Raw genomic sequence first — 25,794 nt, 5'->3', positions numbered from 1 at the left:
CTTACCTCCAGACTAGAGACTGGCTGATGCTGCAGAGTCCATCGTTGGATGCCTGGGACTATGGATGGCAACTCACTGAGCAAGGATATGCACCAGTCCCTTCTACAGACCCCATTGCACCAGACTACCACCTGACGTTTGCCAGCTGCAACTGTGCGGGGCACTGCAGCTCACTCAGGTGCTGCTGTAAAAAGCAAGGAGTCAAGTGTATTTCTGCTTGCGGCATCTGTCATGGTAACTCTTGCCTGAACATAAATCAGCTGGATGACAAGAGGAGTGAGGAAGATACTGGGGAGTTTGATGAATAAGGTTGTAAAAGCTGACGAAGCAACATTTCCATTGAGCACAGTTCTGTTAAAAATGTCAATAAAATACATTTTACATGATCAAGGAGTGTTTTTTTCTCAAAAATAATGGTTGGAATCAATTCAGCATCCCCAAAAAACCCCTAGTTAGATACCCCACAAATCAATATTGGAAAAAGTTAATTTTCCGATTTTTTTGCGCAGGCCCTCAGAGCACCCGAACTTTGATTGCCTCCCCAGAATTTTCTTCAAGGATTTGGGTTTGCACTAATTGATAGGTGTTAGTAGACACCTAGATGAATACGTTAGTGAAGAAATTTTTTGGTAAACAATTTTTTCACAGATGGTCAATACAATTTGCTAAAATTCCGTAACTACTAACTCTAGACTCAAACTGTCTTTCAAACCTTGAAACTGTTACTAATCACCGATTTTAACATGCTGCACTGTGTTTCCTAGCATCCACAAAAAAAATTATTTTAAAGCTTATTTATAGTGTATTTCATAAATAATGTTTATTCATTTATTTATTCAACTAAATACCTCCTTTATTTAATACATCTATAAATATATGTTTATCCATTAATTTTAAAGCATTTAACTCACTAAAATAGTTAATTCATTATTATTACAGTGCCTCTAGAAAGTCTATACCCCCCTTTCAAAACTGTCACCTTTTGTTGCCTTATAGCCTGGAATGAAATTGCATTAAATCAGACTTTTTCCACCTTCATTTACATATCGTAACCCACAACTTCCAAGTGAAAAACAAATTCAACAGATTTCAGAAAATTAATTATAAATACAAAACGAGAAAATCTTGGTTGGATAAATAAATGTCCACCCTCCTTATAATAGCAATTGTAAATTAGCTCAGGTGTAACCAATCACCTGTAAAATCACACCAAGTTAATTGGCCTCCACCTGTGTTAAATTGTAGTGATTCGGATTCTTTCAGAATAAAATCAGCTGTTCCTGTAGGTTTCATCTGCTGGGTAGTGCTTTTCACAGCAAAGACTCAACCATGATACCCAAGGAGCTTTCAAAATACCTCCGGGATAAAGCTGTGGAAAGGCACAGATGAGGGGATGGGTACAAAAATATTTCAAAGACCCTGCATATCCCTTGGAGCACAGTCAAGACAATAATTAAGAAGTGGAAGGCGTCTGGTACCATCAAGGCTCTGCCTGGATCAGGCCGTCCCTCTAAACTGGATTAGCAAGCAAGGAGGAGACTCATCAGAGAGGCCACCAAGAGGCCAATTGCAGCTTTGAAAGAGCTACAGGCCTTCATGGAAAAGACTAGTCACTGTATGCAAATGACAACAATATGCCAAGCACTCGACAAGTCTGGGTTGTATGGTAGGGTAGCAAGAACGAAGCTATTACTCCAAAAGCCCACCTCGAGTCCCATTTGAGGTATGCAAAAAACCACTCTGGAGATTCTGAAGCCATGTGGCAAAACGTTTTGTGGTCTGACGAAACCTAGATGGAACTTTTTGGCCTAATTGCAAAACGTTACCTTTGGTGCAAACCCAGCACAGCACATCACCCAAAGAACACCATCCCAACTGTGAAGCATGGTGGTGGCAGCATCATGTTATGGGGATGTTTCTCATCAGCAGGGACTGGGGGCACTTGTCATGATAGAAGAGAAAATGGATGGAGCAAAGTACAGAAAAGTTCCAGAGGAAAACCTGCTGCCATTTGTAAGAAAGCTGAAATTGGGACAGAAGTTCACATTTCAACATAACAATGACCCAAAACACACAGTCAAAGCTACACTGGAGTGGCTAAGGAACAAAAAGATAAATGCCCTTGAGTGGCCCAGTCAGAGCCCCGACCTCAATCCAATCGAAATATCTGCGGCAAGACTTGAAGATTGCTGTCCATCAACACTCTCCATGCAACTTGACTGAGCATGAACAATTTTGTACAGAAGAATGGGAAAACATTTTTCATCAAGGTGTTCAAAGTTGGTCGAGACCTATCCAAACAGACTCACAGCTGTAATTGCTGTCAAAGGTGCTTCCACCAAGTATTAACTCAGGGGCTGGACACTTATTCAACCAAGATATGAACTAGTTTTGTATTTTGAATTAATTTTCTGAAATTTGTATAATTTGTTTTTCATTTGGAAGTTGTGGGTTATGATGTATAAATGAAGGTGGAAAAAAAGTCTGATTTAATGCAACTTAATACCAGGCTACAAAAGGTGAAAATTTTCAAAGGATGTGTAAACTTTCTCAAGGCACTGTATATCAAATGCAATGCAATCGGAACTTGTTTACATGAAAACCAATCAAACTTAAATAAAAGGTGATGATGGTGTCTAAAGACATTCTCACAAGACCTGATAAAACAATCAGCCAAATATCCACTGTTTGACATGATGGAAAAAACCTTCTCAGCACGTTCCACAAAATCATCCTTTACTCAACAAATGCTTACAAATCAAAGTAGCTGAGATGAAAAGACATTGGAACCCAATTTAATTGGAATATTGTTACATGGAAAGGTGTACAAGACGACAGGAAAACTGAAATCATCAACTTTATGACATTCACTTCGACAAAAGCCATTCTGTCCAACTCTAACCAACACATCCAGATATGCAGCAACTGTACAATCATTACCCCTCCTGTTTACAATCAGGCTATCTGGTGTTTCCACCAAGTATCTGCTGTTCAGAATCTGCCGTTCAAAAAAATTATAGTTAACCACACAAATATCATCTATATAACGACATGTATGAGATCATATTTTAGCTAATCCTAACTTTTTTCTCCTTCATCAGTTTCTGCATGAATGAGAATTCACAGAAAATATGAAAAATGTCCACCAGTGTGGGGATGCAATTCTCACTCAAGGGAATAACCTTAACCTGTTGAAACATTATCCCACAAGAAGACACAAAAGTATTAAATTAAATTAAATTAGCAACATCCTTAAACTTCTGCTTATCAAAACAATGAAAACTTGAGTACTTCATTTTGGAAAAGAATGCTCTATCAAACCTGACACATAAAAACTTATTCAAAGAGTTAAAAATCTTGTCAATCACTTTGAAGAGTGAATCCCTCACTAGGACTAAATCCAAATTTGTATATACAGTAAAGTTGAAAAATCAAAAACTTCAACTGACTTGATATTGAGGCATCTAATCCCATCTCAAAGAACTCGAAAGAAGAATTAATGCTCCAGAAAGTGTTAATACCAGAATTCTTCTCAATTGCTGAACAATATTTCCTAAACTGTTCCCTAACAACTTGTAAGCCTGTGTTAACTATAACCGATAACTGTTTGGTGGAACACTGCCTGGTACCTGCTATAAACCTATACTTGTACGGGTACTCATGAAGCTTTGGGATCCAGAAAAGCCGAGGAATACAAAGATTTATCTCTTTACATTTAATACCGAAATTAATAACAAACACTTCCTGATGCTCAGATAATATCTTGGAGTGACTTATGATGAGGAATATATGTGCAATTTTCGATATATTAGTGAAAGTAATCTTATCAATGCCAAACTCTCGTAATAAAACTTCTACATCAAACTTTTTAAAAATCGAGTCTGAAAAGGAGTCATCTTGAGTTTTAATAAGTTTTGTATGGAACCTGCTTTGTGATACATATGTCAACTGCCTTACAATGGGGCAATGAAACAGTCAAAGGAACAAATTTTGGTCAATTTTAAAATAAACAAACCTTGGGTGGAAGGTGGGGAAAGGATAGGGGAGTATAAGAACAACTTCAGGGTTGTAAGTTGAGGGATGAACAAACATCAACAGCACATTCACTTTTTGATGAGATTTTCTTCTTGTGATCATCTGTGAGAACTTTGACGAAAGAAGCACAGCCCAGGCTGTTACATTGCTTACATCCCATTGCTGTCTCTTACCAACCTGCTTCTACCCAATATGATGCCTCTTCCTGAAGCCCACCTGCCCCCTTGTACAGAAGACTACTGGACTCATCCCTCTCCCCCACCTTTATTAATGCATCAAAATCCCCAGTCTCTGCAACTCCTCCCTTAATCACTATGCGAGTCTCTCCATGTCAGAGGACATCAAACGAGTTTCTCAAATCTCTCTCGCTCTCCAGGCAGTATCTACACCACCTGACAGTATTTGTCTGATAGAATAGAAACCTTTTTCACACAGTGTTCTCAATTTGTGTTTTTTTTTACCTGACGAGTCGCAACGGCATAGATACACACAGCTCTCAACCAGATGGTGGTGTGGCAATGCAATTACCTTCCTCACAGCCCTTGCACCTCTCTGAACTCCACACCCACAGGGAGTATTTCTTGTTTTGTCCTTCCCTCCACTAACCTCCTGTTTCTGTGTGGTCTACGGTCGCCTTGCCAACTCTCACCCCCACCCTCCCCTTTCCTAGCCTGAACTGTGACAACTCCCTCTATGATGATGTTTCCTCAAACATGGATTATCTGTTATCCTCCTACACTAGTTCTCCCTTTCTCATCTGTGGACACCATTTGCCACCATGCCAGTTGAATTATAAAATTATAGACCAAGAAATTGCAACTAAAGCCTTGTGCTAAACAGCAAGCCAACTTAGTCTGTTTGTTTTCCCATTCACATGTCTTCAAAAGGCAGCTGTTTTTTCTGATGTCCCCATAAACCTGCTCTGCTACTGCTATTCTCTTGGCTCTTCTGATCACATCCTTTTGAAAGTGGTGAGTTGACAATCTGCAGATAGCTGTCCCGATACCAACATGCATGGCAATTCAGCAAAGCAGACTTGATCTGGCATTGATAGTTTGTGGAATTCCTTTCTCAATTGAATGCTTTCTCTCTTTCACCAGATTATGCCAGCATGCCTCCCACTGTCCTCAATCTCCTTGAACCTCTCCATCATCCTCATGTTGGTATAATGTTGCATGTGTCGAGGCAATTGCCATAAACGGCTTAGGTTCTCCACCTGGTTGGCAAACCAAACTTATGGGAACCAAATGTCCCTCTGCCTAGCCCGCAACCAGTGTGCATCAGTTCTTCGACAAGCCAGAGTCCAACATCAAGCGTACCTGCAGTAAAATCTCTCAAGTTTCTCATCATCTTCTGAATTCTGGTGGAAACTCGTAAAGTCCTTCACTGGTATGTCTCCCTTTTTCACCTTCGATACTGGAGTGAGGAATGTTGGATCCATCCATCCATTGGGACCATACTCTGTGCAGAGCGTTGGTGCTGCCAAAGCAGTCTCTTTGGCTATTGGGCACAATCCTGGATGGGTCACCACTCCGACACAGGATACCAGCATGCTAGCACTCATTTTGCCGACCTCGGAAGGATGACAGGCCGAGTTAACCCCACCTGGTATTAATTCAACAGCTGAGCGGGATTTGAACTCAGGACCCGAGGTATCCCAAGCCCACCACCCTAACCATTAAGCCAAACGCCAAGCATAATGTTGGAAGCTGTTCTTGAAAAAGTTGAACACCTTAAATTTGACTTCACTGAAAATTCCTCGCTTCGAATACCCTTCCTTCGCTGCCTGCAACTGGACCAAACAATAGTTGCGCCACGCGTTGATAAAAACATCATGTGTACTTTTGAATCTGGAATGGGATTGTATATGTCTTCTACAGGATGATAACATACACAATGCTTTAACAAACATCACACACTTGTACGGGCGTTCATCGCTAAGTGTTCCCATGTGATGGTGAAGTCTGGAACCCTGACGAAAACCTTACGTCTTCGGTTTCCCATTCTTGGAATCCAAACTGGTTGTAACAATACTTTGTGAATCATTTTGTTAATCGGTGTATTGGTGTTGTGTGCGCGGCCGATATTTGTGGCCACTTGTCGTGTTACACGGGTCGCCGCTGAGTAAAAGGTCAGCGTACTATGAACAGGTGGTTGCTCTGTGCAGGTGGTCATGAGCACAGGTTTCACAGTCCTTTGTCAAAAGCAATCTGGATGTTGTTGAGTAGGAAATGGGTCTTTATATGCTTCTTACACATCGACCATATATGAAACACTTTCACACACTTGGGGCATTTGTACGGGCGTTCATCGCTGTGTGTCCTCGTGTGATGGTGACGTCCGGAACACTGACGGAAACCTTTGCCACAAACGGTGCATTTATAAGGACGTTCTTTCCGATGTATTTTCAAGTGCACGTAATAATTTGAGGACTGCCTAAAAGTCTTTCCACAAGTTGTGCATTCATAAGGACGCTCACAACTATGAATCCTCATGTAATCTCGAAAGGACGACGATGAAAGGAAACCTTTCCCACATATCCTGCACATGTACGGATGTTCACTATGGACGCCCACGTGTCGCTGAAGGTCTGATGAAATAGCGAATGCCTTACCACAAAAGGTGCACTTATAAGGGCGCTCCCCACTATGAATCCTCAAATGGATGCGATAGGTTGATGACTGAATAAAACCTTTCCCACATGTTGAACACCTGTATGGATGCTCACCATTATGTATCCTCAAATGACTGCAATAGTGTGATGACTGAATAAAACCTTTTCCACAAATAGTGCATTTATAAGGGCGCTCCCCACTATGAATCCTAAAATGAGTGCGATAGGTTGATGACTGAATAAAACCTTTCCCACATGTTGAACACCTGTATGGACGCTCACCGTTATGTATCCTCAAATGACTGCAATAGTGTGATGACTGAATAAAACCTTTTCCACAAATAGTGCATTTATAAGGGCGCTCCCCACTATGAATCCTAAAATGAGTGCGATAGGTTGATGACTGAATAAAACCTTTCCCACATGTTGAACACCTGTATGGACGCTCACCGTTATGTATCCTCAAATGACTGCAATAGTGTGATGACTGAATAAAACCTTTTCCACAAATAGTGCATTTATAAGGGCGCTCCCCACTATGAATCCTAAAATGAGTGCGATAGGTTGAAGACCAAATAAACGCTTTTCCGCACACCGAACACTTGTATGGAAGCTCATCATGATGAATCCTTAAATGAATGCCGTAGTGTGCTGGCTAAATAAAACATTTCCCACATTTGGAACACTTGTGTGGGTGCTCATCGCTATGTGTCCTCAAATGACTGTTGTAGTGCGATGGCTGAATACAACCTTTTCCACATACCGAACACTTGTATGGTCGTTCACCGCTGTGGATTCTCATGTGGCGTGCACGAGATGATGACTGAACAAGTATCTTTCCACAAATTGTGCACTTGCATGGACGCACGTCAACACGAATGAAACCGCCTTTGTTTTTTGAAATATTGGAGGTCAGAATGGAATCGCGCTCTTCCTCACTTGACCTCGTGTTACTCTTGGTGGAGGGACTCGTTACCAGTTCTTCTTGTCTCTCTGCAAAAATCAAACCACAAAAACAACAAAATTAATTTTAAAAAAAACTAAATAAATCATTTTGACAATCTTGCCAAGATAACCAACATCGAGTCTCAAACATCATGCTGATTTTACACTCCTGAACGGAAAGCAGTGGAATCGACACTTAACACGAACTGAGAAATTTTAAATTGTGGAGAGGACAAACCCAAATGCTTCTGCATGTGTTCTTTGATAGCAAATTGCTGGTGAGACCATTCGTGGAGTTAATATTTTATTATTACCTCCACCACCGAAGGTGGATGGAGGTTATGTTTTCACAACTGTTTGTCTGTCTGTGAGCATGATATTTCAAAAAGTTGTGGACGGATTATGACGAAACTTGGTGGATGAGTTGGGTAGGTGACAAGAACAAGCCGATTCAGATGTTGGTTAAGGTCCGGATGCAGATCTGGTCTTTCAGTGGGATACAAAATGTAAACTGTTCAGCTTGGCAGAAGTATGCGCTCTACTGAGTTCCGTTCTAGTTGGTAAAGTTGCATTTCTTATATATCTGAAGTTAAACAAAGTTTAATTAGTCTTTCATTTTTATTTGCAGTATTGTTCAACATTACACACTCAAACCTGTATAGAAAGACCACTTAAGGGAAATGGGAAAAGTGACCTTTAGAGACGGGTGATCTTTCTGTGCAGGTTTGCTGCCGCCATCTTAGCCACCATTTTTCTGCAGTGCAGCGACGATATTCAAGCACCAGTACCCATATGTATACACTAAGCAAACCCGCCTTGGTGATCATTACTTACTCTTCTAAAGTGATTAATTCATGTCTCACTCGGTGTCATTTTAGCAGTCAGGAAGCCTTATAATATACTTTCTTGAAGAAGTCCAGCAGTGTCATCTGTTTACACGTTTGGCGCATTTTCAAGAATATGGCCTCAACTTTTTCCTCCATCTATATGAATCAACGATCGATCGCAGAGATCTGTAAGAGTCCACCGAGAGAGTACAACACATATATGTCAGTGAATCAGAGTGAGTGGTGAGAAAGAGCTTTATCTATCTACACTAATAAGTGTGTGTGTGTCTCCTCAATAACTCCAAAACCATAAAACCAAACAGCCTGAAACTTTGCATGCATACTAAAGGAACTCCAAAGGAGTGCATGAGTGAAAATTGGATGTTTGGGTTCATTAAAACACCCCTTTTGAAGACTATTAACGGCCTTATTTAATTATATCCTTCATCAGGTGCATCCTCAGACACCTTCCTCCTTCCTTGGTCACCTCGCTCTTCCTCGCTGGGGTCTTAATTCGCCATTTTGTTCGGGCTGCTCATTTAACAATGCCTTGAGTTGGAACAGGCCGCAATGGTTTGTTAACGATAAAACACTCAAAATGTTTTTGTTTTTTTTCACTTTCCTCACTCACAACATTGAAAGCCTCATCTACATACTTAGAAATTGCTGTGTACATCGCTTTTGTAAGTGCTATAGTTTTCAAATTAGAAGCTTAGAGCGATTTCATGCATTGTATGATGTGATTTTTCACGATCCACTCTCACAGACAAATTAAAGTATATAATTAATCGAAATATAATTTGAGTTTGGAAGATCGGATCATGTGGACTAAATAACTCAAAATCAGGAGTGAAATCTGAAACTGTTAAGAAATCGGCGATGTTTAGTTTTTTGCAGGTATGTGCCATTACCAATCAGCTTGCTATCACTTGTCAAGCCAGCCGTTCCTTATCAACCATTTCATTGGACTGCTTACTTGAGTGCTTCAGCCACTTACTGAGCGCCCTACAGTCGATAGTGGTCCAGTTTGTGACCCAATTGGGATGTACAATCGGCAGTTGCTACAAGGTGAAGGTGGGTAAGCCTCACACACGGACATGGTACGTAAGGGTAGATTTGGATCTGTAAAAGGACTTTCCACGGGAGTGTGTGCATGCCTGCATGTTTGGTTATGGGTGCCGTGGTTGCAAAGTATCATCCAGTATCTTTTGATGATGATGATAATGGGTGGTGGAGGTTTTAACTTTTAACCTCAGCAGCGTACGAGCGATCACGTTTTCCTTTGTCCTCGTGACTGTTTCTAAAGCAATTGGTTATTTTATATGACTTGAGTGTCCTTTACAATGGTTACATGTTTCTCTTTGTGAGTTTCAAAGCAAAATATATTTGATAGTACCCGATTTCTGAGCCGTTCGCCATATGAAAGTGTTTTCTAAATCACAGAGCCAAGTTTTTTCCACCCGTTACACGGTGAGTGTGTGTGTGTGTGTGTGTGTGTGTGTGTGTGTTTGTGTTGTTCATAAAGCACAACATATTCTCTCTGCTAACTCCCCTACCCCCACCCCTTTCTCTTTGTCCCACCCTTGCTCCACCCCCTCCTAATATAGTGCAGCATCCTCCCACGCCTCTCTCTCATCTGGATAGTGGTTATGCCGGGATGGTGGTCATCTCCACACGTATCCAGATGGCGGTTATCTCCATACGTGTCTCGACAGTGGTTATTTCTGGACAGACCCTCCCCTCACAGTGCCTTACCTTGCCCTCCCCTCACACTGCCTTCCCCTCCCCTCATGCTGTCTTCCCCTCCCCACCCCTCACACTTTTTCTCCTCCCTTCACTCTGTCTTCCCTTCCCACATGGCTCCTCACTCCCCCATGCCTCCTCGTTCCCCCCTCCTTCCTTGCTCCCCCACCCGACTCAATCTCCCTACCTCCTCGCTCCTCCACCCCGCTCCCCCCCCTCTTTTTCTCCACCAACCTTAGTATACCCGCTGTCCTGATGGTGGTTATCTCCGGACGTGTCTGGACGGTGGTTATGTTCGGGTGGTGGTTTGTCCAGATGGCTCTCCCCTTACACTGCCTAACTTTGCCCTCCCCTCACACTGCCTTCCCTTGCCCTCCCCTCATGCTGCCTGACCTTCCCCCATCCCTCCTCGCTCCTCTCCTCTCCCTCTCCCTCTCTTCACCTTATCCTCCTCCATTCTCCCTCCTCTATCCCATCTCTCTCCCTCCTCTCCTTCTTATTCCCCCACTTAATATTCCCATCAGTGAAGTGACAGGTTGCATTTGCTCGTCTGTAATAATAAATGTCAGTGTGTCATTGTGTGCGTTTCCTCCATAACTCCAAAACCATGAAACCGAGCAGCTTGAAACTTTGCATGCATACAAATGGAACTCCAAGGGAGTGCACGAGTGAAAATTGTGTGTTTGGGTTAATTGAAACACCCCTTTTGAAGATAATTAACGGCCTTATTTAATTATATCCTTTATCATGTGCATCCTTGGACAACTCGCTCTCCATCGATGGGGTCTTAACTGGCCAATTTTTTTTTTTGGCCTGCCCGACAATGCCTTGACTTGGAACAGGCTGCAATGATATCTTAATGGTAATACAAGGAAATCGAACGCAGGTGTAGGCCATTCAGCTCATCATTCCTGCACGAACACCATACTAATCTATCTACCCAAGATCCAGCAAAGAAAATGCAAAAGAAAGTTAAATAATTAAATGATTGCTTAAAAAAAAAGTTTTTGTATTTTTTTTTTTTTTTTCTTTGTATATATTTTTTTTCTTTCTTTTCTATTTGTTTTTTTCACTTTACTCAGTAAAGTTTTTTTTTGACTTTCCTCATATTGAATGCCTGATCATACCGACGAATCGCTGGATACATTGCAATGCTCATCACCACCCGGAGACGCCAGTGTTTGTGGCTTTATTTCATTTTCACACATGCCGTAACCTCGACACTCTCTAAAGTGAAGCCAACTTACAAAATCTAAGCTGCAGAATTGAACTCAGCAGCAGTTCCGACTGTTGAAAAAAGTGTTCATTTGTCCAATTCGGACATAGTTTGACATTTTTGGTGTCTCTGGGAGGTGTTTAATATGACGGTGTCGCTAACCCTCATGCTGTCTTCCCCTCCCCACCCCTCACACTTTTTCCCCTCCCTTCACTCTGTCTTCCCTTCCCACATGGCTCCTCACTCCCCCAAACCCTCATGCTGCCTTACCTTACCTTTCCCTCACGTTGCCTTCCCTTCGCCTCTCCTCATGCCAACCTCCTTCCAAACCCCCTCCACAACCATGCAACTCTTCAGAGGTCGAGGAGAGGAAGGGGTGTCAATGAATGTGCGAATTGGATAAATAAACACAATTATTTTTGCAGCTGAAACTGCTGCTAGGATCAATTCTGCCATTTAAAATTTGAAATTTCGCTCAGGTTAAGAGATTCTCGTTCTTATTGCATTTTAGTTGTAAAATGTGTACGTAAATTAAATAAAGGCACGAACACGAGTGCGGCTTTTTCGATGATTGAAGGAAAACACCCTTTCTTTCCTTCTCCTCCCCTCAAGCTTACCTCCTCCCAAAGCCCCTCCCCCTCCGCCCCCCATGGACATCTCCAGATGGTGTTTAGTATGACTTGCTTGAACATGCTGTTTTAACATACCCCATTTCATTCAATCCTGTACTAATGCCGGCAGCCGGGGCAATCCCCCCTCCCTGACTTTCCCCCTTCTCCCCTCCTGTCTCTCCCCCATTCTCCTCGCTCCCACCCTCCTCCCAGAGTTTAGAGCGACATGTGGTGAGGCGTCGCTCTCCACCCCTTCTTCGCTCTCCCCTGATTCCTAACTCCCCCCCCCATTTCTCACCCCCTCCTTGCCTTGCTCCCCCTCCCTCCTTTCTCCCTCTCCCCCTTGTTAATATTCCTATCAGCGAAGCAATGGTTTGTATTTGCTAGTATGTAAATATGCTTGAGCTCTGGTTTATCGGGGGAGGGAGGGATTTCCGGTACCAATTGAGCTGGAATAGGACGAGTGGGTTGGACGGTGGCGGTTTGAATAAAGAGAATTGACTCGGAATCCGAACGTCTCGGATGGCTTTTCTTCCACGCTAAAAACTCTTGCATATTACTTTGTGGAGCTCAGCTTTTTCAGCAGCTCAGACTCCAGATGCTCCCAGTTGTGTCCTTAGATGTTGTATGAATAATACAAAAGTATGTTAAAAGAAGATACTTTCGAGCATTTGGGGCTTACATGCAGGAGATATTCATTTCTCCATTTTTCAGAAAAAAAATCCATTCCCATTCCACCGCCTTTTGGATCAATACAGCAAATATCTATTACCTTCTTTAATATCCATGAGCTCCAATGATGCAGGCTCAACTTTCACAGTTCTCACCATTCCTGAAATAAAATATGAATTGGGATTACAAGAACAATTTAAATACCAGGAAAACAGTTATACACAAGTGTTAGTGCTGCTGGAAGAGTGCAGCAACAGAGGGGAAAGCTCAAAAGAGAGAAAGTGGGCCTCAAGGGGAAACAAGTGAGAACACAAGTGCCATATCATTGCATACTGGAGTTACAGGCAAAAGGGGGACAGAGTCTGAGCAGGTGTCGCAATGCTCAAGAGGTATAAATGGGAGGCACTGCAAAGTGGTGGTGAACAGCACACTTCATTGGCAAGGAAGAAAAGCAGGAGACATTTCACTGATAAAGACTGTTCCATATGTCAGAGAAGAGGACAAAGGAATAGAGTTCAGTGTTCAGCTGGATTTGCAGGAGGTAAGGAGGTAGGTGTTTCTGGTAGAATGTGTGCGATTTGTGATGACTGGGGTTGAGCGAAGAGGCAAGAAGATGGGAAGAGAAAGCCATAAGAGTCAGTGAAACAAACAAGGTGACAAACCTGTCTGTATTGAGTGAGAAAAAGAAGGTGAGACAGCCTCTGCCATGAGACGACAAGGAACCAGAAGGTCTTTGACTTACCCGCTTCAGGGGCAAGATAGGAAACCCCGGCACGAGCCCATAATGGGAAGCCATATTTACCAGCTCTTTGGGAAAAGGACTTGTACACCATTATATGCTGAGGATGGCTGAGGTCGGACTTTTCGTTGCAAAGACTTCAAAAGCAATAATCAGCTTTGTAGGCCATTTGAGATATCACCTGGCCAAGACAGGTTATCACCTGCCCAGGACAGGTTACAGCAAATCATAAAGAATTCCAAAGATTGTATATTTCCCAGAGACTGACAACTGAAAAAAATTGAGGATTGAATCCATATCGGTCTTCAGGGTGGGGCAAAGCGATAGCACCGGACCTTTCTGCATGAAAAGGCTTTTTCCATTTTACTGAACGACTGCTGTTTTTTTGGACATTTTGCAGAGAATGAGGCTGTCACAGACTGTCTGGTGGAGGGATGAGGAAGAGTACAAAGTAGGATGGTATCATCTTCAAAATTTTGCACGTTCTCGTTTGCTTTGCCTTTGGACATGCTTCTTTTCGAGAGCACTACCTTCAAAGATTTTTTTTTTACCAGCGTCAGTGACTTCATAGTTCGAGCGTCCACTCTGAGTCTTGTGGATCGGTGGTTAGAACCCCGGTCGAGTCATACCAAAGACATAAAAATGGTACATGCTGCTTCCTTGCTTGACACTCAGGATTAAAAAAATTGAGCATGGACAAACAGCCATAGGTTGGTAATAAGAGCGCAGACTTTCATGGGTCAAATGGCCTCCTGCTTTGAAGTTCCTTGTATTATTATATGCATACTAGCAAATACCACCCATCGCTTCACTGACAGGAATACTAAGAGAGGGTTGTGAGAGAGAGAGGGTGAGGGTGGGAGAGGGGTGGGAGAGAGAGAGAGAGAGAGAGAGAGAGAGAGAGAGAGAGAGAGAGAGAGAGAGAGAGAGAGAGAGAGAGAGAGAGAGAGAGGAGGGTGGGGTGGGAGAGAGAGAGAGGGGGGAGAGAGAGAGGGAGAGAGGACATTAGAGAGAAGAAGGGAAAGAGGGGCGAGGAGGATGATGGGGGAGGAGGTTAGAGAGAAGGGAGAAATTCTGGCAAATGTGATGCCCAGTTTAACATCCATCCAAGAGACCATACACATATTGATGAATCACCCTGCCTGTGAAACACCGGTGAGACAGTTTATAGCTGGGTCGTGATTCAAACCCAGGCTAGACAGCTTAGAGTGAGCGTGCATATCTCATGGCTATCGCAAGAGGTGAAAATGCTTTTCGTTCTCCAGGTGTCTCGTTTGAGCTCAAAAGCAATCTAGAGAATGCACTTGAGCATTTTGTGTGCGAGCTATATGGGCAGTCTTAGTCAGTTACATCAGTTAATGAGGCCCACTATCGTCTTTTCTGCTCAATATCACTTGAGTACAGACCAGCTCTTTCACAAAATGCATTGATCAAACATATGAAGAGATGCAAGAACTACCAAATCGTGAAAGATCGCCGATCCCTCAATTTCTGTTATTGATGCTCCGAGCCCAAATGATCATGGATGGGTTTCTAACAATGATGGGATTTCGATACGTTGGATGACCCAGGATTCTTGACCTCCAGAACTGCTCAAAATTAACTTGTGTGGCTGCAAAGAAGCTAAGTGTTCACCGAACAAATGTGCATGTCGAGTGAATGGGTGTTTTTTGTACGGACCCACGCTCCTGCGAGAACGGTGAGAACATCGATGAAACCCCGCAAGAGATTGAAATGTTGAATGATGACAGCGATGGTGATTCGGACGATGTGTGACACCACATAACCGTTGAGTACTAGTACTTTGATAGTTCAGGAATCAATGCATCCATTTCCCATGCGGTCGATAATTGTAACTGATAATTATTTTTGCTTTGAGGCAGAAAATCCCAGAAATCTGGAAATGCTTGTGCAAGTCATTTCTTCAGGGAGAACAAAAATTAGGAGGTTGACTGGAAAATCAGCCCAGTGGCACCCCCGATGACATCGTGGACGTCAACACCTATTCTGAAGTTATTGACAGTGTCCAATGTATGTGTATACCAAATTTGGTGCTCTGGACCAGCAGGTAATGATTTTAAGGCTCAGCAACCTGACTAAAAGGGGATTTCCCTTTTTGGGGGTTCAGGCCTCGAGAAGTAGGTCACGTTCAAATTTTTCACAATGTAAACATTGCTATTCGGATTCAGCACACTGAAATCATTAGGAATCCATCAAATTTACGAAGCTCCATGTGAGGTGCAATGGTGGTCACTTTCTAAGTGCCGTACGTGCCAGTGTACCACAGTCTATCTGTAGTTAAGAGGATCCGTTTTGACACCTTTTTATGGAATGCAGTGATGTTGGTTCATTTCCAAACAGATGGAAGATGACCTAGGGCTAAATGGCAGGGTGAAAATGGCAGAGAGAGAGAGGAAGTGCAAGAGCAGCAGAGCAGATTTTTAGGACATGTGAGCTGATGCTGTCTAGTCCATTGCAGAGTCAGAGTCGAAGGTTGCCAGAATTTTTTCCACCTTCTCAGGTGCAAAAGACAGAATTCAGGAGCAGTTGGGTACGGTTGGGAAGGGTGGGTACAGAGAGGGGTTTGGGACACAAGATTTTGAAGTAAACAGAATTGAGGAATTTGGCTTTCTCACGAGCGGAGTCAGCTGTGGTGCCATTTGAAGTGAGGGAAGGGATAGAACGGGAGCATACACCAGAGACAGACTTGACAAGGCACCACCAGGTCTTAGAGGAGGGAGACAAGTTTGAAAACTCGTTCAGACACACACTTGTTGCGGGTTTTGTGGAATGATCTGAAGTTGCCTTCGGTTGGATTTGCCTTCCACGAGGAGAATGCAAGTTGTTTTAAAGCAACAGCCACACCACCACAGGATTCGGAGTTCCAAGAGCAGGAGGAGGGTTAAGATAACTGAAGACGAGATGGGATGAATCTGTGCATAAGAGAGAGCAGGTTTCTATGCAAGAATTCCCAGGCTGAATTAACATCAAGGTGGTAGATATAGGAGGCCAGTCCTGAAGTGTGATGGCTGCTTGCAGTCCCTGCCATTTTACCTGAGTGAACTGCCAGACTCAGCGGCGTGATTGTAGAATGAAACGACTAAAAAAGCTTTTAAAGAATCTGAAAGTACTTGTAAGCATACATGTGAGAAAGTGGTGTGCCTCTGCCCAACAAAACAATTGGAGAACTTCCTGATAAACTCGTCCAAAGAGTTGAAATGTTGCAGTCTGTATTGCACAAACTCCCGACGATTATGGACTCGTGAAAGGCCAAAGGTTTGTTGTTGGTGCGTTCTCCACAAACTTCGTGCTCCTTAACACCGATGGGAAGGTCATATCTGGGGCTTATAGATGCAAAGGGTAATTTTAAATGACAATATTTACTATTAATCATGTTTGGGGGAAAAAAAAGGGGGGGGAGGGAAAGAGTGAGAGTTGCATGGGCTGTGAGCATGTGAGTGTCATTCCAAGTATATAATTTTTGTTTGATTATACTCAATTTTTGCATCTATTGGTGAAAGTAAAAGCCACCATTTGTGTGTGTATGTGTGTGTGTGTGTGTGTGTGTGTGTGTGTGTGTGTGTGTGTGTGTGTGTGTGTGTGTGTGTGTGTGTGTGTGTGTGTGTGTGTGTGTGTATGTGTGTGTATTGTGTTATAACCACAGCCACTGCAAGCTAATTGTATTAACAGGAAATGATAGGAACCTGACTCCTATCATCCACGTATATTTCTTGTGTTCCTAAATTTCCGTGAGTCCGATTTGCATTCAGAAACAGAACAATGATGGCTAATCAGCTTAAAATTGCCACTCGATCATCTAAATGCTGAAAATTATGTTTTTGAATGACATAAGCCAACTTGTATTCCAGATTTCATGCAAGCGACGGCAAGTTAATAGAGCAGAATTAATTCAATGTAAACACAGCGCATGAGCAAAAAACCTCATTTAGCATTTATACATCATTTAGAAAGTCACGTATTCCCACAACTTACCATCCAACAGGTCCTTTCCCTCCTCTTCAGAGACAATGGAGATCCCATCTTCTATTTTGATCCGCAGAATTTCAAATCTTTCCAGCTTTTCACCATCCTTTGTTTGATCAGCTGCAACAGGCAGATCATAACTGTAAGTTGTAATAGCTCATAGCCTGGCAATGGCAGAGTACCTCACATTCATTGACAAGGAAATAATCATCAAGATAGTGGCTTTAGATGAGAAATATTCCGCTTTTTATCATGACTTGGGATCAACCACAGCGAGAGAAAATTCTGTCAGGGAAACACCATTAAGGAGGCCATCTAAGACATCAGCCATACATGGCACAAGGCCTTTCAGGTCAGGTATGGCAGCATGTGCTGGAGCAGTGCGTTGCTGCGTCTACTTTCCGCTGGTACTCCAGTGCCATCTGCCATCCCCCAGGCAGATGCCTGGCCCATTCCCATCTCCTTGAGATCTGACCAACCTGCTGCAACCACGATGCATGTGGCAGGCCCGTTGGCCTCATCCACCCATGAGGCTCCCACGCTGAGAGAATCTGGTGAGCAGGATCAGCGTCAGGAAAATGAGCCACATGTCCATAAAGCCACAGCTGACGCTCACGGACCATACAGGAAGCAAATCTCATCTAAGTCTCTCTCTCTCTTATCTAAGCAAATATTGTGTCCATGACGCCCAGGGATGACCCAGACATCTATCGACCTCAGTCTCACAACATGCGAAGAGATGAATATCACTGTCAAGGTAAGTGAATCTCTGTGTGACCTCAACACCCTCACCACAAACAAGAACAGACAACACAGCAGCATCCAAGATGTCATTAAAAGCCTGGATCTTCGTTTTGACCCAGGAAACCCATAGTCCCAGTGGCTCCGACTCCACATTTGGTGCATGGAGGGCTCCCATAAGGATATCCAGCGTCTCCACAAAGATGACTGCATCATCTGTGAAATAAAGGCTGGAGATCTTGACATTCCCAAACGATGCACCTCAGCTTGATCTCTCCGACATCTCCCCAGAATCCAATCCATACAAGTGATGAAAAGTGTGGGGCCAGTGCATACCCCTGTCGAACACCAGTGACAACTAGAAATAAGTCGGAGATGGAACCATCACACCTCACAGCACTCTCTGTACCAGAATTTAGCTCAGAAATCAGATCGAGCAACTTTGGTAGCACCCCGCAAGGACGGAGAATCCTCGAGAGGGCATCCCAATTCACTGAATCAAATGCTTTGTGGAGATCAACATAGGCTGTGAGCTGCCCATGGCGAAACTCTCATCAGCATTCGGTGAGAACCCGAAGAGCAAGGATACTTCAATCATTGACCACATTGGTGAGAAGCCTGACTGCTCTGGGAAATGGTGCTCAAGTATATGGTGGTGAACCCGATCAAGAATTATCTGAGCAAAGACCTTGCCCGGCACTCAGAGCAGCGTCACCCCTCGGTAGTTGTTGCAGTCCCAGTAATCACCCTTCCCTTTCTAGAGAGGGACAACAAGGCCCCTCTTCCAATCAGTTGGGATGATGCCTGTATTCCAGACAGAGCAGAGAACTGCATGCAATGACACGAGTACATCTTTTCCATCAACCTTGAGAAGTTCAGCATGAATGCCACAGATCCCTGGAGCTTTAACCCATTTCAACCGGTTCACCGCAGCCTGTGTTTCCACAAATTAACGTGGTTCACAGTTAATTGGAGGGTCAGCAATAGGGATAGTTACAACCCTGATGTCCAACTCAACATCTGGTGGCTCAGCCTGATACAGCCGCTCAAAGTAACCAGCCCAGTGGGCCCTCACTTCAGACTCCTCTGTCAAGAGCTCACCACCCTCCGCTCTGACTGCGGTACAGAGGGACTGGCTTGGAGGAACACAATGCACAAATTCCTCTGTAAGCAGGACGAAAATCACTTGACCACAAGTGATGCTCTTCCCTTTCACAGATTCCTCGCACATAAGTCTCCTTGTCTGCCCTCAGCAAACGTAGAGTTCTATGCCTCAACTGCCTGAACAGCTCAGCTCTGCCATTAAGCCTGGCCCTGCGACTCTGGTCAATGGTATCCAGTGTCCCTTTGGAGACAAAGTACTTTGCCTGGCGGTGGGTTCCAAGACATCCACTGGCACCATCAAGGATGGTAGTCATGAAGGCACAACACAACTCTTCATGGTTCCCCAAAACACCCAGACCCCACAAATCCCCACTCAGCCTGTTCACAAACTCCTTCACTGCCATCTCATCTCTGAGCTTGCCAATATCCAGCCGAGGCTGGGGTGGTACAATTTTCCAGGATTTGAGCTGTAACGTCAGAGTTGCTGCAACAAGCCTGTGGTTGGTACTGAGGAACTAAGCACTCTGGTAGACCCTGCAGTATTTGGATCATTCTGGATCAAAAGAGATTGACCATGTGGTCAATCTCTTTTGCCACTCCACCAGCGTTGGAATACCAAGTCCAGCGATGAGCCTGTGGGCGTTGAAACCATGAACCAGCCACCCTAAGTCCATGACTTCTTGCAAAATCAAGGAACTTAGTGCTATTCTGGTTCATAGTTCCTGACCCATGGGGACCAACACATGTCTCATAACCATCCCCATCAGTTCCAGTTGATGCATTGAAATCCCCCACGAATGGAAGAGTATCTCACCTGGGGCACTGATCAACCACACACTCGAGTGCGACATAGAATGTCTCCTTCACAGTGAGATCACTCACCTCAGTCGGAGCATATACAGAGACCAGGGAAATGACACCCAAATAATGACAAATCTTCAATCTCATAATATGCTCTTTGAATAGTGTTACCTCAATTATCATGGGAGTCGGTTACAGCACCTCCTTGGGTATGGTAACCGTCAGAGCGACCAGACCCGTTGTAGGTATAACTACCCACCATGATCTCACCACTATCTGGTCTCCGAACCTCAGAGAGTGTTGCAATACTGATGTTCAAATGCTGGAACTCAGATGATGGCAGAGACAGGCGATCATGCTCTCTTTGAATGAGGATATTCCAGGCACCCACTCAAAGGTACCACCTCAGGATAACCCGAGGAGACTGCCATCTGGTAGACGTCACCTCAACAACACGTCCCGAAAGCTTTGCCCCAATCCTGTCATCCAGTGAGCTGCATTGCGAAGGGTAACAGCACAGGAGGTACTCCCACGAAGTGGGTTTTCAGTTATATTTGCATATTTTGTGTGTTTTTCAGAATGAAGTGTTTTACGGTGGTTGGAGTGCAAATTCTGCCACCAATGTTTGAGAAAAGGGTAGCCCAACTGCAGGAGGATGTTTGCAGACACAGTCAGGCACCAGATATGGATGGCTGTTGGCTCACAAGGAGCTCCTCCGCCCTTTGACGGGTTTTCTTTTTAGTCCTACCGAGTGTCCATATCCATACACCCTCCTCACCAGGTTGCTAGTGGGGGAGACGGTTTAGACGCCTTTCAAATCATTCCACCATCCTTTATACGATCAGCTGCAACAGGCAGATCACACCCGGTAATAGCTTTTAGCTTGGCAATGGCAGAGTACCATCCATTGACCAGGAAGTCGTCAGCAGCATCGTGGATTTAGAAGAGCAATATTCCTCCTTTCGTCATGACTTTGGATCAGCCATACAGTCAAGAAATTCTGGCAGGCAAACACCAACAAGGGGGCCATCGAAGACCTCAGCCATGCAAAGGGAAGGCCTCTGAGTGGAGTTACAACGGCATCTGGAAAAAAAAAAAAAAACAACCACGTCCGGAGTGCATCCAGCTTGTTGATGACAATGAGCAGGTCAGCAAATGAAGAGCTGGTTCCAATCGTAAGTTATTTTCCTGCTCTGGTGAACCTGTTGGCACTTGAGGATTTGGGGAAAGACATCATTCACTTCTGTTTCGGGGACTTTCCACGTGGAAAGTCAAATCTACAGTTGTTGTTTCCAGCTCACCAATGTTGTTTTCCGAACCGGATTTGTCCTGTTTTGTGTGTGTCATTCGTCAATTTGTTGCTCGTCTGTCCCGTTCCAATATTTCATGTTAATTTGTTCGTCGTTTTGTGCTATTTATTTCGTGTTGTCAAGGCCTTCCTCGGATAGAAAGTTTGCTTTCGCAAATTAGTCCGAGGTGTATTCATTCCTGGGTACTCTGAATTCTATTTCATCAACAGTATCCCATCCTATTTCCTCTCCTCATTTTAAAAATATCGGAACAAACAAAACAAGAGAGACGTCGTGCATAGCACGATACTTGCAAGATCCATAAAACAAATTTGACCTCAAAAAAGACAAATGGTGCTTCAATTCACTGACCAAATATGCAAATCCTCTTGAAATTTCAAGTCAATTGGATGAAAATTTACAATTTTCGAAATCTCACCTAAGTTGTTGATCTTTGGCCTATGTTGACCTTTTTGTCGATGTGGACCAAGTGTGAAAAAAGGCAACAGAAGGAGTGACTAAAAGAGGAACTCATCTACAGCTGCTTTGCTCGAGATGAGTTGCTGCGTTGTTATGGCAACAGGAGGAGTGACGAAAAGAGGAAATCATCCTCAGCTGCTTTGCTCGAGATGAGTTGCTGCGTTGTTATGGCAACAGAAGGAGTGACGAAAAGAGGAACTCATCTACAGGTGCTTTGCTCGAGATGAGTTGCTGCGTTGTTATGGCAACAGAAGGAGTGACTAAAAGAGGAACTCATCTACAGCTGCTTTGCTCGAGATGAGTTGCTGCGTTGTTATGGCAACAGGAGTGACTAAAGAGTCATTCCATGTGAAATCACCAAATTTAAGAAAATGTTCCCAGTTGACCCCGTCATATTTACTTTAAACTTTCATAAAATAGTTCCCAGGTATCAAAATGAAGCTGCGTAAAATTTTAGGTCCATAGATGCGGTCAACTCCGAGATATTGAGGGTTGAAAATGTGGTTGTGGCCCTATTTTTATGGTTGTTGCGAGCATCACAAAATGAACGGCTACTTTTAAACTCCCACAACTTTTTAAATATTAATGCTAGAGCCTTGAAATTTTCAGAGATTATTCTTCTATAACTGCTCTGTAAGCAACAAACATAAAACTGAGTATACCTCTATTAAATTTTATGACCTGATCAGTTGAAATCCAGAAAAAAAAATGTTGGATTTGTATGAAGACCCAACTTTGAGACCCCATATATTTTTATTGACCCATCCCAGAAGCTTGAAATATTTTCAGGTAATAACTGTATGGTTGTAGTATTCAAATACATGTTTACTTTCCTTAATCAGTCATATATAATACAGTCATCATCCTTCAAAAATTGAAAATTTTCATTTTTCCCCAAAATTCAGGTGAGGATTGCAAATAGATGACAAGGTATAGTACTTCAAATTGTTCACCATTGGAAAAAGCATATTCAAGTTTACAAAAGTGTCAAATATCAGTGGGATAATGTTTCTATTAATATTTTTTTTAAATACTTGAATGAATGATGTTCTGCCAGTGCTGTGCGCGTTGTGTGTGCTATATAATGAACAGTCCTTTTACTTGTAGTACATGTATATACAATGTACATACATATCATCTGCTATTAGGATACCATGAAACAATACTTTGAAATTTGAATTTGTAATTCTTTGTTTCTCATTTGTAAATAACAAGAGCTTAACTCATCTGGCTGGGGCTAAAAATAGAACTGAGGAATAGTGGCTGATCTGCTGATGTCAGCAGTGTATATAGTTACATTCAAGGGAGGACATTTGTTGGGTTATTTTGGTCCATGTGATAAAAGTTATTGATGCTCCCCTAACGTCGTCAACTGGGAGATAGTCCAAGCTCACACCTGACTTGGAAAAGCAGATCAAGGACCTATTCAAATCATTTACGTGAAATGTTTTATTACGTTGTTATTGCAGTCAGTGATATATTTTTTTTGTTATTAATTTGAATCATAGAACTAATCATTTATGATTACCATGGTGCCCACACCATGCACACACTTCATGTATTCACGACTGTGTTAACAAGTTTTTTTTAAAAAAGAAAATATTGTTGCGAATTCGCGCCCGCCGGCGTGCGATCGGCCGCTCGACTCGAATGGCGGCCGCCTCGCCCACCGGACGGACAAATCAGTCGTGACCCTCCGGGAACTAACGCCCGGAGCCAGTCACGGGTGGGCCTTTCGACCTCACCACAATCGTGCCAATCGGCCACCCGCGTAGGATAGGGTTGTTCGCCAAACTCGACCTACCTAAGTACCCACGCGGATGGTAGACCGGGCGATCGTACCTCGCTGCAGGCCGACTCCGGACACGGACCGCTCAAGCGCTCCGTTCCATGCTATCGGGATAACCGAGCGGTGTTATCGTCGGCCTCGACGGTTCCGATTAATTATCGGGTGTATTAAGCCCACTACGGAACTCTTTACGTGGAGCAAGATGGAGATTCAAACGAAGGAAAGGACGCAGCGAAACGGGGAACAATTCAACATAATGCACTTTATTTACACGACACACGGAGAGCACACATATACAGCCAAACAGTCAGAATGCACATATATCAACTTAAAAACAAAACAACAATGCAGAGCTACGACCGAATACACGAACACACGGCAACACTTATACAGTTTTACTTTGCAAGACACGGCGCCACAAGATCCATACAAAAACCCCGAAAAGAAAAAGGTGACTTCCTTTTGGGCCGTCGCGTCCCTCTCCGACGTCCATCGACGTGGTCCCTCCTGGCCGCGACTCCGTGCCCTAGCGTGGTAGGTGGGGCCTCTCTGGCGTGCCTCGCGCCGGCACGTGTTGGCCGCTCGACGCCACGGACAGAGTTTTCGGCGCTATCCCAGCGCGGATAGAGGGGGGGGGGAAACGTGGATGCCCGAGGTCGGGAGGGGGGAATGGCGGACACTCCTTCCCACCAGCGGGGTCTTGGAACCGCACCAGAGCAGACCAGGCCAGTGGCCACCAGGAAGAGAAGAGGACGATCGAGCCGTAAGACAGGAAGAGAGCAAGAGCAACCACAAAACCGCTCCGTCCGTGTCCGACTTTTATATCCCGGAGCTCTGCCCTGTTGCTCCGCCCCGTTCTTTGCTCCACCCCCCTTCGAGGCGCTTCGAGAAAGGTCTCGAAGAGGGGCGTTCCTCCTCCCTGGCCGCGTCACACCGCGCATCCACCAATCGGGTGCCAGCTGCCCCACCCCGCTTCTCCTCCCTCACACCAAGCGCGGAGAAGAATGGCGCGAAAAACAGGCGGGAAAAGCCCACCGAGCGTCCTTGTTGGTTTTTGTTTGAAATAAAAGGCAGAAAAATAAAAACGACTGACTCAAAGCGTCGCAGCCCGAATGAATCACATTAATTCCCTCGAAACAACGGGTTTGGGGCTAACTATACATGTACTTAAGAGATACCTCACCTACGGGACCTGGATGGTGGTTTGCGAATTTCCACAGCCGTAACAATATATTTAAAAATAATATACCACTTTGATATTTGACACTTTTGTAAACTTGAACATGCTCTTTCCAATGGTGAACAATTTGAAGTGGTATACCTTGTCATATATTTGCAATCCTCACCTGAATTTCAGGGAAAAATGAAAATTTTCAATTTTTGAGGGATCATGACTGTATTATATATGACTGATTAAGGAAAGTAAACATGTATTTGAATACTACTACCATACAGTCATTACCTAAAAAAATTTCAAGCTTCTGGGATGGGTCAATAAAAATATATGGGGCCTCAAAGTTGGGTCCTCATACAAAACCAACATTTTTTTTTCTGGATTTCAACTGATCAGGTCATAAAAATTAATAGAGGTATACTCAGTTTTATGTATGTTTCTTACAGAGCAGTTATAGAAGAATAATCTCTGAAAATTTCAAGGCTATAGCATTAATATTTAAAAAGTTGTGGGAGTTTAAAAGTAGCTGTTCATTTTGTGATGCTCGCAACAACCATAAAAATAGGGCCACAACCACATTTTCAACCCTCAATATCTCGGAGTTGACCGCATCTATGGACCTAAAATTTTACGCAGCTTCATTTTGATACCTGGGAACTATTTTTATGAAAGTTTAATGTAAATCTGAGGGGGTCAACTGGGAGGATTATGAGGTGGAATGACTGTAAAAGAGGAACTAATCTCCAGCTGCTTTGCTCCAGATGAGTTGCTGCGTTGTTATGGCAACAGGAGGAGTGACTAAAAGAGGAACTCACCGACTTTGCAGTACATTCAAGGAAGGCTGAGGAAGAATACAAAACCACGACAGTGGAGAAATTATAAACTGAAAAGCTGAAATTGAAAAGGGAGAACACCGGTGTTGCTTCCACATCTGCAAATCACTGCCTGAAACGGAAATAAATCACGACTCCTGATCATCACATCTTTGGGAGGATAAAGGTGACAATTGGGAAGTTCAATAATCACATAA

General features: G+C 43.6%; 2 protein-coding genes across 2 annotated transcripts; both read right to left on the bottom strand.

Annotated features, from left to right (window-relative positions):
- Positions 1–2,823: 2,823 nt before the first annotated feature.
- On the bottom strand, positions 2,824–7,298 carry LOC147033364 (uncharacterized; the record flags this gene model as incomplete). Its single annotated transcript, XM_085851440.1, has 1 exon — positions 2,824–7,298. A coding segment is annotated over one exon (1,077 nt), but the record flags the coding sequence as incomplete, so codon positions are not given.
- LOC147033363 (uncharacterized) lies at positions 7,296–25,701 on the bottom strand. Its single transcript, XM_085854742.1, has 4 exons — positions 25,580–25,701; positions 17,396–17,506; positions 12,764–12,823; positions 7,296–7,642 (listed from the first exon to the last, which is right to left on the bottom strand). Exons 1-4 carry the CDS (start codon positions 25,593–25,595, stop codon positions 7,305–7,307), a joined length of 525 nt encoding a protein of 174 aa, XP_085710868.1. The 5' UTR covers positions 25,596–25,701; the 3' UTR covers positions 7,296–7,304.
- Positions 25,702–25,794: the final 93 nt, after the last annotated feature.

The sequence above is a fragment of the Eptatretus burgeri genome, chromosome 2 (genome assembly GCF_056783735.1).
Source record: "Eptatretus burgeri isolate ZD-2024b chromosome 2, Ebu_testis_v1, whole genome shotgun sequence".
Taxonomy (NCBI): Eukaryota; Metazoa; Chordata; class Myxini; order Myxiniformes; family Myxinidae; genus Eptatretus; species Eptatretus burgeri.
The sequence above is the reverse complement of the archived record's forward strand: the minus strand, read 5'-3'. Positions and strand labels throughout refer to the sequence as shown.

What these genes read in the sequence shown, in the direction of transcription:
- LOC147033363 (XM_085854742.1), bottom strand. An exon ending in GGGAAAGGACCTGTTGGATG is followed by an intron (nt 12,824 to 17,395) that starts GTAAGTTGTGGG and finishes ATTTTATTTCAG; the next exon opens with GAATGGTGAGAACTGTGAAA. An exon ending in GCTCATGGATATTAAAGAAG is followed by an intron (nt 7,643 to 12,763) that starts GTAATAGATATT and finishes TGATTTTTGCAG; the next exon opens with AGAGACAAGAAGAACTGGTA.